We start from the raw sequence: 12682 nt of genomic DNA, 5'->3' as shown, positions 1-12682 counted from the left end.
CATGAGGGTTAGCAAGGAAATTTTTGGGGGAAAAGGGGTTGTGCAGGCCACCAGCCTGGGCAGAGGGGCGGTGTTAGGTGGCAAGCCTGATTGCAGGTGGCTAGTAGTCTAGGGTAGCAACATGGAGGAGAGAGTGAGGGGGAACGAGAGCTGGCTGCACAGTGAAGAGCAACGAGAGGGGTTCGTGGGGTGGTTGGTGCAGGTGGTGGGTTGCAGTCACCAGCAGTGCGTGGTGGAGGAATAGGTGGTCAGGTTGGAGAAGAGGAAGTATGTAACACATGTTAAAGGCTAAATAAAGAAGCATAACCATATGAATGTAGTACAAATTTTAAACCAAATGAGATTTAACTACAACGATTTGATTCAGAGAAATAATGCAATTGCAGCTACATTATAGTGATGGTTTGATTTATGCAGGTATTTTCTTTCTCATTTCATACTGGAAACATGATTCAGTAGCAGTAGCAGTAGCCAACAGTTCTGCGGCTGAACAAACTAGAAACAATATTAAACAAGGAAAAATTGAGAATTAGCTATCGAAAACTGAGCAATATTGGATGCATATTATATAAGTCAATAATACATAATGTGAACTCAAAATGATCCAGAAGTGTAACAGGCTAACAGCCCCTACATTCAAAAGGAAACTAATGAAACTAACCCCAAGTCCCCAAAGACATAATTCAAGGAAGAAAAGTATAAACTTTTAACTATATTTCTCAATTCCTAGAATCCACTAAAAAGACCTGAAGTTTTGGTTTGTTTTTTTTTTTTTAAACAACTTCTATGATGAGAATCCTGAAATACATACCAGTTATCTTCTTCTGAAGAAGATATATCTTTGTAAGAAGATTTTAAAGATCTATACAGCATAACATCCTAAATTCATTCAATTGTTCGTCACTATGTGCTATAGAATCTCCCTGTCACAACCTTTTTTACGCCCAAAAATTTTTGAAAAGAAAAAAAGAATCCAAGCGACAGTTTAAGTACAACAACCTCCTCCTCCTGCTTTCCCTTGGTTATTTATCTCAGGGCCTGGAACAATAATCTGGGTTCCCTTAAGAAGAGCTGCATTACTGCTCGCATCATGATCACCGTTGACAGTAAGAGTCTTCTTACTGACTGTTCTGTATATCTCAGTCAGAACAGTTAAGAAAGCCGTCTCAACATTGGTAGAATCTAGAGCAGAAGTCTCCATAAAGAAAAGATTCTCTCTCTCAGCAAACTCCTTCGCATCTTCTACTGGCACTGCCCGAAGAGAAGCCAGGTCACACTTGTTGCCAATAAGCATGATCACGATATTTTTATCGGCATGCCCCCTCAGCTCATCTAGCCATCTTGCAATGTGGTCAAATGATTGGCGCTTGGTCATGTCATATACTAACATTGCTCCAACTGCTCCTCTGTAATATGCACTTGTAACAGCTCGATACCTGAATGGAGGAGGTGATTAGCAGAAGAGAACACCAAAAATCATCAGCAAGAAATAGAAACATTTTGCGTCAGCTAAGATCAACCATTAAAAGCTTTACTAAAACACCATCAGAAGCTCTAGAAAGAGCAATTAGAGGAACAAGTATACGTTGAACATTGATATTAACAAACTAAAGGAGATCGTGAATAATTACATACCATCATCATCACAACCATCAAAATAACCCCCTAATACATCCAAAGGATAAATTCTAGAATAAGAATACGGCAATAAAGGTAGTACAAAAGGATAAACTTTAAACCAATTGACTTCAGATGATCACTCTTACAAAAATAAATAATTAATTAATAAATAAAACAGCAAAAATAATCCGTATGAAAGCTCTCAACTAAAACTAGTCTTGAGATCAAAGCATTTCCTTTGACTTTTTTTATTCCTGAGTTGCTGCCTTGCTGGTTGGTGTTCACGAACTCCCATAAAGTGTCATTGGATGGGGGATAGGGAGGCAAAACATCCTAGAAGACGTTTTATGTTTTCATCAACTACAATAAACTATGTTTTGACTGAATCTTTTACAGTGTGTTTGGATGATGGAATTTGGAGGGATGAAAGAGTAAAAGGTAAATATCCTAGAAGATGAATTTCATCAACTAACGTTTACTCAATTTAAAGCTTCATCTTTACACTACACTAAACCACAAAATGTTTTCATCCTTGTTTCAGTCGTTTAAAGCATCCTGCTCTTTCATTGCGATGCTGTCTACATGTTTAATGACTAATGATGTCAATCTAATGTCCAGATCTAAGACTGAGTTAAGTGACAGTAGTGTTAACTGGAAAGCAATACGTTCTGCCATTCTGGTACTCGAAACAATTATGCAAATCTAATTCACTTTTGTTGAACTATCCCTAAGATCAATGGTATCAACCTTTGTATTTTGTATGCACATTCCAGAACATGGTGAGTAAATAAGAAAGGAATGAGCAAAATAAGAAACACTGAATGACATACAAAATAAGAAAAAAAATGGTTGTCATAGACAAGGAAGAAGTGAGCAATTTAGGAAACACTGAGGAATGATAAATGTCCAGCAAATGGCGGAGAAAGAATTTGTGATAAGTAGATTTCTACAGCTGTTTAAAGAAAAAATCCCAGTATTCATTACCCTGCTATAGAAAGTTTCAGGAGATTTTAATGTTGGCAATTAATTTTCCACTAAATGGAACAAGACTGTAAGAGCTAATTGGTTTTTGCATACAGCACTCTTGGAACAATAACTGTCAGCATCTTGCTATGTTGGAAATTGAAATTTAATTGTTTTAAACATATAGACAAGCTGTTGATACTGAGAATGAAATGAATCACAGCTAAAAGCGTCATCACTACCCAGTTAGCCCCCGAACCACAAGTCCACAACCCAGGTGAACCCACAAAAGATTAAAAATAAAGTTCTCAGAATCCTCCTCAAAAGAGCTAGAGAACATTAGCAAGTAAGATGAAGAGTCTCAAATGAAGAGAGACACAAAAAGATGCAATAATATAAAGCCATCAACATGTGGATCCTCCAAAGATTGTCCAAACAAAATCCTTAGGTTGTGGCCCCATACTAGTGTTGACAAACGACCTGTAAGTAATTTTCTCTTTTTCTGGTAAATTATTACTACATACATTTTATTAAGACTACCGCAACGAAAGAAGCTATTATTCAAAGAATACTGATAACAACTTAAAAAGGGCACATAAAACATGTGCACATATCAAGGTATGTAGTAATGAAGGCCATATATAGCCAAACGAGAATTGAAAACAAACAGATAAACCAGGACCATATTTCTAGCTACCAACTATTTAATAGATGGATACAGGATAAGGTGACACTTCACTTTCCTACAAAAACACAGATAGCCATATCTAGCTTTCTCTAATCAAAATCTTTTTTCCCCACATAAAGCACATTTTGTTTATTAACGTCACACATAAACATTAGATAGCAAAAAAGTTGATAGAATGAGGACTATATTACTATTATTATGGTGAGTATAAATTTACAATTCAACATCATAAATAATCATGATGGATATCCACTTTCCACCCAAAAGTCACATCTTTATCCAACTATCCTTCACCTAACTTCTCTTTCAGCATTAAGATTTCACCTCTAATTCTATCACGAACATGAAACACATGCGGAGTAAGGCAAAAGGCTGATAACAATGTTCGACTGGCATTCTAATAAAATCAGCAGTATAAAGGGAAGAATCAAGATATTCCAATGATTAACCCATAGGTATTAAATCAAGTAAATATTCAATTCTCTTTGTAACTTGAGCACTTCTTCCAACTCAAAAAACCCACATTTGAAATTGAAACTTAAACATTCTAATAATATATGAGAATCACACACCCAAATTAACTCGAAACCAAAGATGAAGGTAACAAATGGCTGATTCCAACGCCCAAAATCATCACCTAAAGCTAGCCACAATTGCTGCAATCCTACACCAAACTTTAATCGCGACCCAAACATCATATAAGTTCCATACTATATACATACAAAAATACCCAAGCCACAAACATACAACAACAGCAGCAGCAACAACAACAATAACAACAACAAAGATCATATCAAAACAAAATGCAACAAAATGATGATCAACCTGCAAAATGGGCATTTACAATTGATAACAAAATGAATTTATCAACATGAAAAACATTAGCAAATAAGAAGCTAGAAATTGAAATATTGCAAACCTTTCTTGGCCAGCAGTATCCCATATCTGAGCCTTAACGATCTTCTGATCAATGACAAGGGTTTTTGTCTGAAATTCAACCCCAATTGTTGCTTTCGAATCAACACTAAATTCATTCCTCGCAAATCGAGCTAAAAGCTGGGATTTCCCAACAGCTGAATCCCCAATTAATACCACCTTAAACACATAATCGATTTTCTGATTAAAATCTCCATATAAATTCGACATTCTTTTTTTCCGATCAAATACTAATCTTCAAAAAATTAACCCAATCCCCTTAGATTTTAGTTTTCAAATTCGCTAACAAATGATCGCAGATTTTCTTATTGTACACAATCAATTTGAACACCAAGATCGAAAATCAAACAACCAAAATTTCTGGGTAAAATTATGATCAAGAATCAAAAAAATTTGGCAGATAGTTTGATCGATAGAATAGGGTTAGGGTTTGATAATCAAATAAAATTGAGAAATTTTTTGAGAGAAGATGATCAATTGGAAAACTGGAAAAGAGGAGAGAGAAAAGGAGAGAGAGCAACGGCTGAAGCGGGACCCATTAACGGCTTTTTCCTACCTTCCATTGGAACATTTTTAGAGTGGAGGTCATTACATTTGCGTAATTCTCAATTAATTTAATTATTTTTTTTAATTAAATAAAATGTGAAGCCCAATTTGTATTTTGACTTCTCTTTTAAGGGCTTATAGGCCAACATGGCCAATATTCAAGGTGTTGTAATATTGTGATCCAAGCTTGACTCACTTTATAAATTTCGGATTCAAAGTTGAATGTCTTTGAACGCGAGGATTTATTTGTTGGTTTTTTTTTTAAACAAAAAAAAAGTATCATATTAATCTAATTAGTTTGCTTTCATTGTGCATATTTTTTGACATCAGTTTGGTGTGGACTCATGCGATCAGCTAAAAGATCAACTGATTTGATTTATTTGGCACGTGAGCTTTATTAGCTGGAAACTATTTTTCGTGGATAATTTTTGTAGATCAAAGCTTCAAAAAAAGAAAGTAATTCAAAAGTCAACTTTACAATAATCAAGGGAATAAATGTAAAATGAATAAGCACTAGAACCCAATGAGTAGATCCAAACTTATTTTTCTAAATTAAGTTCAAGCACTTTTTGACCCATATTTCGAAATGATCCAACTCAAATAAATTCAAACCTGCAAATTATCCAATCCAAAATGTTTGTCCTCAAACCAATTGACATATTTAATTGTGCTATGCTTAATTAATTTGTAAGCCCCTAATTCCACTCTCTCCATCCATAGTAGTTTGTTTTAATGTATTTTCTTTTACTGAGTCAAACTTTCTCAACTTTGATTGCAAATTGGGAAAAACATATTGAATCTTGTTAAATTTACATAAACATACGTTTAAAAATAGCAACTTTTAATAATCTTAGTGATACTCGTACACAAATAAGGTATCAGTGATCAAAAATAGAGTATAAATACAATCATCTCTTAAGCTGATGGTTAAAGCCCCATAATTGTATATTTATATTGTATCAATTAAATGTTTGTAGAAATCGTGTAAAGCAAATGGTCCAATAAGGGACCAAGGGGATCAATTTTTTGTTCTAGGGGATCAATTTTTTGTTCTAGTCTTTCATACCATGATGTCATTTTAGTTCACCAACCAGACAGCAATCAAACTATGCACTTATCAAGGTTCTTGTTTTCTTAAACTTTCATTGCCACAATCATCAAGTTAGTTGCAATAGCTAAGCAAGTTGATTGTGCCTCAAAGATATCAAAATTGGATAATTAATTAATCAAAAAAAATTATCCTATTATTGAGATACGTAAATCCCTAGTAAGGAAATTGCTAGTTTCTATACAGATTAATTGCATACTTATGATCCTTTATTATTTCTTCCACATACATGGAAATTTAGCAATAATAATTCAACAAAATCTACACTGCTAACAAGGTACAAAGATCCTCCACATCCTTTGGACGAGAGCAGAAAGAACCTGAAGTACAGTCGAAAATACCCTACATATTACTGAGTATATGTATATATGCTACCATGCTGCTATTGCTTCCTCTTGATCACCCATCTAAGCGCATCGATTTGCAAGGGAATAAGATTATTACTATGCTATGCTGTCGAGAATTGTTGATTTAGATAACACACTTGCACTTGGCTCGACTGTCACTTAAAACCTGCAAACAGACGAACACTGTCAATATATGTTGGATAAAACACCCCAAGACCATTTTGGTTGTTTTTTACAAAGGAATTATCCATTTACAGAGCTAGTATATTTAACATCCTTGATGAGAAAATTGCTACGACACAATTGCCATTTCGCCCTCTATTAGCTAGCCGGATATTTTCCTAAGAATTGAAAGAAAACACTAATCCAATGTGCAAATGATTACAATAGAAATTAGGAGAACAAATTTCTCTTACCTTATACTGATTTTGAAGATTTTTGATATAATCAACAGCTAAATCCAGCATGTCCGATGTATTGGTTTGCTATATCAGAAAACAGAAATATTATTAGGCTTTTATAAAAGAAACATCTTAATTTGGAGGCACATTTAACATGGACCAACCTTGTCCATGTTTGGAACGAGTTCCTGTAATTTCCTCATTCGTTCACTGATCCTGTTTCTTCTCATCTGAAATCAGACATATAATTGTCAGTATCTGGTATCATGATTAATTTCATTACAAGTAGTAATCGTATTAAGCTTACCCTTTCAGCGATACTTCTAGGGTGTGTTGCACAACCTCTTTTTGCTCTGACCTTACAAGGAACCACATCCTGGAAATGCAGCAACTTCTCAACAGCAGCCATCTCAGCCGAAGTCTTAGGCAAGCTCAAATGATGTGTCAATCCAGCAGACCGGCTTGTGATACTACCATTCTAGTAATCATTTGAGCATCATCATTAGAGAACTATCAATCTAAGGAGTATGAATTAAGTACAGTAAGGAAATATTAGATTTTTGTGGATGACCACACGGAATAATCAATTTTGGTTAATGTAGCCGAATCCCACTTATGGGATCAAGGCTTTGATTGATTGATTGATTGATACAGTTAGGGAACATTCCTCTAGTTAAGATATTTACCTCAGAAAGATGAAGAGATGCATCTGAAGTAGAATCATTCCAAGGAACGAAAGGGTATCCTGTGGGACTAGTACTGTCAAACCCTGCATCATTTTCGTGGTTCCTGAACTTCCCTTCATCTGGACTTGTTTCCTTTATAATTTCATTTCCGAGCTCAGGAATTCGTGGCAAAAGGCTCATATTCAGCCTACTTGCACGAGGACTAGATTCACCACTAGTACCATTCCCTACTCTGAAATTTCCGATACCCCTCATAATTGTGTACCCTAGAAGTTTTTATGAAGAGTTTAGCAACAACTTAATCAATATACTACTTGACTTCTACATTAACATATATAGTGCAGAACTTCGTTAAGAAGGCACAGATTAGAGGTAGATGCATCGAAAGAATTGTTCATATTTGCAGTAAGTTACAATTACACAATGCATATATGGAATTATAATCTCAACATAATCCAAGCACAGCCATTGAGTACGATTTCAGATAAGATCAAACTGCTAATCCAAATACTTTCTCTAATTAAACCTCCAATACATGTCAAAACTATACGAAGCATAATAACCTACAAGCCGGTGACATCTCTAACTATTAATGCACACTTATCAAGCGGACAATCTTGAGCAATCTACCTAGATAATTATGTTTTGAAATCAGTTTTCATCTGTACTTCTAGTAATCACAAGTACGGCTACCACCAAGAACAGATACCACCAAGATTTGCTAACGTGACCAACTTAAGATATTGCATGAAATGGGATTAATAGCTTAAGATAAATGGTCCATAAACAAAGGTTTGAAACAAGGATAGAAATAGAAATCTGCCTAATAATTGGTCCATAAACAAAGGGTCCCTTGATGTTACTACTAAAAGCCATTTCTACTTTTTTTTGCATCTTGTCTATTAATACTTTAATAGTAACGGTTTGAGTTTCGCCTTCTCGGGCCTTCTTTAACTTAAGATTAAACCTAGCAGCTTTCCTTATTTTTGCCTCAAGATTTAAACTTTATACATTGCTCTGCAATTAGCCTAAACTCTTCTTCTATTTCTCCCTCCTACTTACATTAGTACTTTATAATTTCAGTTTTACTACACACTTTGGCTGATTTAACATTATATTCACCTTAAAATTATAATACGAATTAACAAATTTTATTAGATTCTACATATAGATGATTATAATACGAAATAAATAGTCAAACTTGGGCGTTGGTAAACATGTCATGTCGATATGATGTAGAGTACACCAAAGATTTCAAGTAATGTACAAAACTACGAGTCGTTATATAGCAAGTCAATCTAAACAGATTTTAGTGAACCCTCTACGGAACACCAAAACCAGCGTCCTACTCCACATATTAAAATTGTCCTATAAAATTAAATAAGATATATGTTGTATTAAGTTTAATCTAAATTAGAAGAATAAGCAATAATAATCTCAAGATAGGACAATATGTGTGTTGTTAATTACTTTAGTTGGTTAAAGCATACGTGGATCTAAGGACGGACCTACTAGGGTCATGGTCCACCCCAAGCCCACAAAATTTTAAGGATGTCGTGTAACTAATAACATAGAAAATGGGCAAGCAAAGTTGGTTGTTCACATTTATATAAGGTTTTTTTTTTTTTTTTTGTTAATTGATTTTTTGCTTTTGCCTGCCTCCATTGAAAAAGTTTATATTTTACGGTCCACACTAAGTTAAGTTCCTGGATCTGGCAATGGGCTAAATTCTTAAAAGGTGATATCCAAGACTTAAAACTAAATCTCATAGCATCTTGTGATTAATAAAAATAAAAAAAAATTTAAAAAAAAGCCCCTATCTTAAGGCGGCAGGATAAGGATGTATAATTAACTCTGGTGTACTATGTATTGTACATTTTAGTGACCTTACCGGCTAACCCACTATTTTTATTATTGTTTTTTTTTTTTTTTAGAGTGAGCCTCCAGTAATAATCGTGTAGACAGGATTTAATCTCAATTGTAAATCATTCTTAACTTGCTAACACAATTAAGCTAGCTAGCATTTATAGTATTATTGCTAATTGGCTAATCCCTATTTACTTTCGAAATTAATTGTCAAGTTGATATGTAACGAGTGAATAATTTTTTTTATTAAGGTGGAACTCTTCTTGCATCGAACATTCCTATCAACATGACAACTAAATCCGAACAAATATAGTACATACGGAGTAACATAACACCAATACTCAATCCAGAAACTTGAACTAACATTGCAAAAATTAACCAAAAAAAATAAGAAAAAGTTACCATTTTGGGTGTTATTAAGATGATTGAAGAATCCAGCAGGGGAGCTATTCTGGCGATTAAGATTCAAACCACAATTACCCTGTCTCGTCGACGAGAGATTGATTGTTGATCTATCCATTGAACTTGAAGTATTTATCTTCGGATACTGAGGAGGCAACTGACTACTCTGTTCGTTGCCGCCGCCGCCAACGCCTACCATTAGATTCTGAGGCTTTCTTTCATATGATTCAAAAAAATCATCACTAATTCTGCCATTAAACTTCTCAGAATCACTGGAATTCTGGGTTAATTCATTGAATAAAGAACTTGGAGCAGAGCGAAATCGCAATAACCCGGAATTATTCTGCTGTTGTTGATGATGATTATGAGGGTGATTATGACTAAGAAATTGAGGTTCGATATAAGAATCCATAACACAAAAGCTAAAAGAGGAAAGTATGTATTGTTGCAAAGATTTCCTTACTATTTTTAGATGACCGGAAAAAAATAACTGAGTAATAAGAAATAATCAAAGGTTTCTATAATCGGAAAAATTCTACAATAAGTGTTGACTTTAGCTTATAATCACCACTGATACCAAATGAGTAGTGATGGATCTAAGGATTTGGAACAAACCTCAAAAAGAGGAAAAAGGAGCACAAAGTTGACACGGGTCAATGATATGTTATACTCCCTCCGTTTCAGAATAGCTGCAATAGCTTATTAGTCATAATTTGGGGTAAGTTTAGGATTGAAAGGGTGTAAGGGAGAGAGGAAGTGAATAAAAGTAGGAGGGGACAAAGGGGGCCTAGATTTTGTCTACACCAAATCTAATCGCTAGATTTAGGAGATAATGAGAGGTACATACAAATACAAGATAGTAATATTATGTTAGATTGTTAGCGCTATGTATATCATTTTCCTAAAATCGACCAAAGTTCCGTATTTGCGATATGAAATGAGAGCAGCAGTAAAAGCAAAGGGAAGGGAGAAAGAGAGAGGCGGTAAGAGAAAGCGGAGGTGGTGGGTGGGTTGATGAAAGTGATAACAATGAAGAAGACAGCCACAAAAAATTAAAAATAGTAAAAGGAAAAAATGAAAATAAAAGGAGAATTTGTGGGTTTTTTATTTAATTGATGTAGAAAATGATGAGAGAGTTTTGAAAATGTATTTCCTAAAGAGGAAGTAGTTTCCACAAATGCAAAGCATATCTTTCATTTATTCTTTTCTCCTTTGGTTGTCTCCATGTCTTGCTCATCCCGCCGCCACCCTTCACCACTCTTTTCTTTTTCTTTTTCTTTTTGTTTTAACATAAATTAGGAACCATTCTTTTTTATTTTAAATTTTACCGTATGTTTTTTAAATTTTATGAAGAGACTGTTATATATATTTGGGTGCACCGTACATCCCTTATAGAGGTGATCATTTACGAGCTTGGACGGGTAGCGGGCCGGGCCTATGCTTATTTTTTTGTCCAACGGGCTTTATGTATCAAACCCGAACCCTTTTATGCGGGCTTGATACTTTGTCCATGCCCGCTTGTTAAATGGGTCGGGCTTGCCCGCGGGCTAACGGGCCTTAATTTTTATTTTATTTTTTATAACACTAACTAATCTTTTTATTATTTACTTGTGCTAAAATTATTTTGGTATAGTTGTCTTATAATTTTTTGTTCACAAATGGTAATAGAAATTAAAAAAAGGTTGAAATTATGACATGTGTTATAAATATATGTAAGATAAAACTTATTTAATAAGTGTTAATGATAAAATATAAAATTAAAATGAATAATTGTAACTAATAAAAGCTTATAGTTCAATATAGTCTCTTTGTATTTATTTTCAAAAATACACAAAGTATGTCATAACTAACTAACTAAATAAAATTATTAAAATAAGAATGTTATTATTATTATTATTATTATTATTAGTAGTATTATTATTATATATTAATAAACGGGGCGGGCGGGCTAGCCCGCGATACATATTTCTTGTCCATACCCGCCCATTTATGTTAACGGGTCGGGCCTAGCCAGCCCAAATATCCAATTTTTTTCAAAAACATTGTCCAAGTCCGCCCTTTTTGCGGGCCGGGTTGGGCGGGCTTAGCGGGCCGTCCCGCCCATGAACAGCTCTAATCCCTAAGTATTTATTCTAATTTTGATGATTGATTTTCATTTAATCATCAAATGAAAAACAAAAACTAACATTGAGTTAGTTGGGTGTACGATGCACCCAAAGTATATAAAATAAACTCTATATTTTATGGGACATGAAAGATAAGACTATAAAGCCAATATTAGATTTAGTGTAAGGTCGCGTTCAGTTCACCTAATTTTTGCTGAACTAATTATTTTAATTGAACTGCAATTATTTTTGCTGAAGAAATTATTTTTCCTGAACTGAAATTATTTTTCCTAAACTGAAATTATTTTTGCTCATTTCTGCTAATTCTTCTTTAAGTTTACCGATATTATTTTTACTAAACTGAATTGTTTTTGCTAAATTGAACTTATTTTTACTAAACTGAAATTATTGTTACTAAATATTATTTTTGTAAGGTGAAGTAAACAGGGCCTAACACTTAAATCAAATACGTTTGCTAATATGAAATTTTGAGTTCTTGATCATTATTTTCTTTAATCGCTATAACTATTTTAACCATTTATTGCATTATATCATTTGTTTTGTCAAAAATCAAGCCCAATTCACTACTCCCTACATTTTTAAATACTTGCTTTCATTTCTTCATGTGCGCAGTTTTAGGAGAAATTGGTGAAAGTAATGAAATACTTCGTATGAAGGTAGTGAGGTTCATAAAAGAATAAAAAAAAAATTCAAAAAAAAACAAAAGTAGTTGAGAGATCGATTTGGAGGAGAGAGAAAATATGAAATTAATAAAATTTGATTTATGTTGGTTCCACTAGTTGAGATAAATGAATTAAATATTGTAAAAGCTTTCCAAATATGGAAATAAAGCAAGTATGTAAAAACGGCCGAAAATGGAAAGTGAAGCAAGCAGGGGTATCAATCAGTTTTACAATTCAGTTTTGGGTTCAGTTTATCGATTTTCGGTTCGTAACGGGTCAGTTTATTACAGGTTGGAATCATTATCGGATCATTTGGGTCGGTTTAAAATAA

At 33.9% G+C, this 12682-nt stretch overlaps 2 protein-coding genes across 2 annotated transcripts; both read right to left on the bottom strand.

Moving 5' to 3' along the window:
- Positions 1-546: 546 nt before the first annotated feature.
- LOC145609637 (ras-related protein RABA4d-like) lies at positions 547-4908 on the bottom strand. Its single transcript, XM_081665089.1, has 2 exons — positions 4191-4908; positions 547-1436 (listed from the first exon to the last, which is right to left on the bottom strand). The coding sequence occupies exons 1-2, from the start codon at positions 4415-4417 to the stop codon at positions 986-988; spliced, it is 678 nt and encodes a 225-aa protein (XP_081521215.1). The 5' UTR covers positions 4418-4908; the 3' UTR covers positions 547-985.
- Positions 4909-6001: 1093 nt separating this feature from the next.
- Positions 6002-10644, bottom strand: LOC145607906 (transcription factor bHLH130-like). The gene is made up of 6 exons (XM_081663503.1): positions 9564-10644; positions 7296-7561; positions 6917-7087; positions 6774-6839; positions 6625-6693; positions 6002-6374 (listed from the first exon to the last, which is right to left on the bottom strand). The coding sequence occupies exons 1-6, from the start codon at positions 9973-9975 to the stop codon at positions 6333-6335; spliced, it is 1026 nt and encodes a 341-aa protein (XP_081519629.1). The 5' UTR covers positions 9976-10644; the 3' UTR covers positions 6002-6332.
- Positions 10645-12682: the final 2038 nt, after the last annotated feature.

The sequence above is a fragment of the Chenopodium album genome, chromosome 23 (genome assembly GCF_948465745.1).
Source record: "Chenopodium album chromosome 23, dcCheAlbu1.1, whole genome shotgun sequence".
NCBI lineage: Eukaryota > Viridiplantae > Streptophyta > Magnoliopsida > Caryophyllales > Amaranthaceae > Chenopodium > Chenopodium album.
This window is presented reverse-complemented; position numbering and strand designations above follow the sequence as displayed.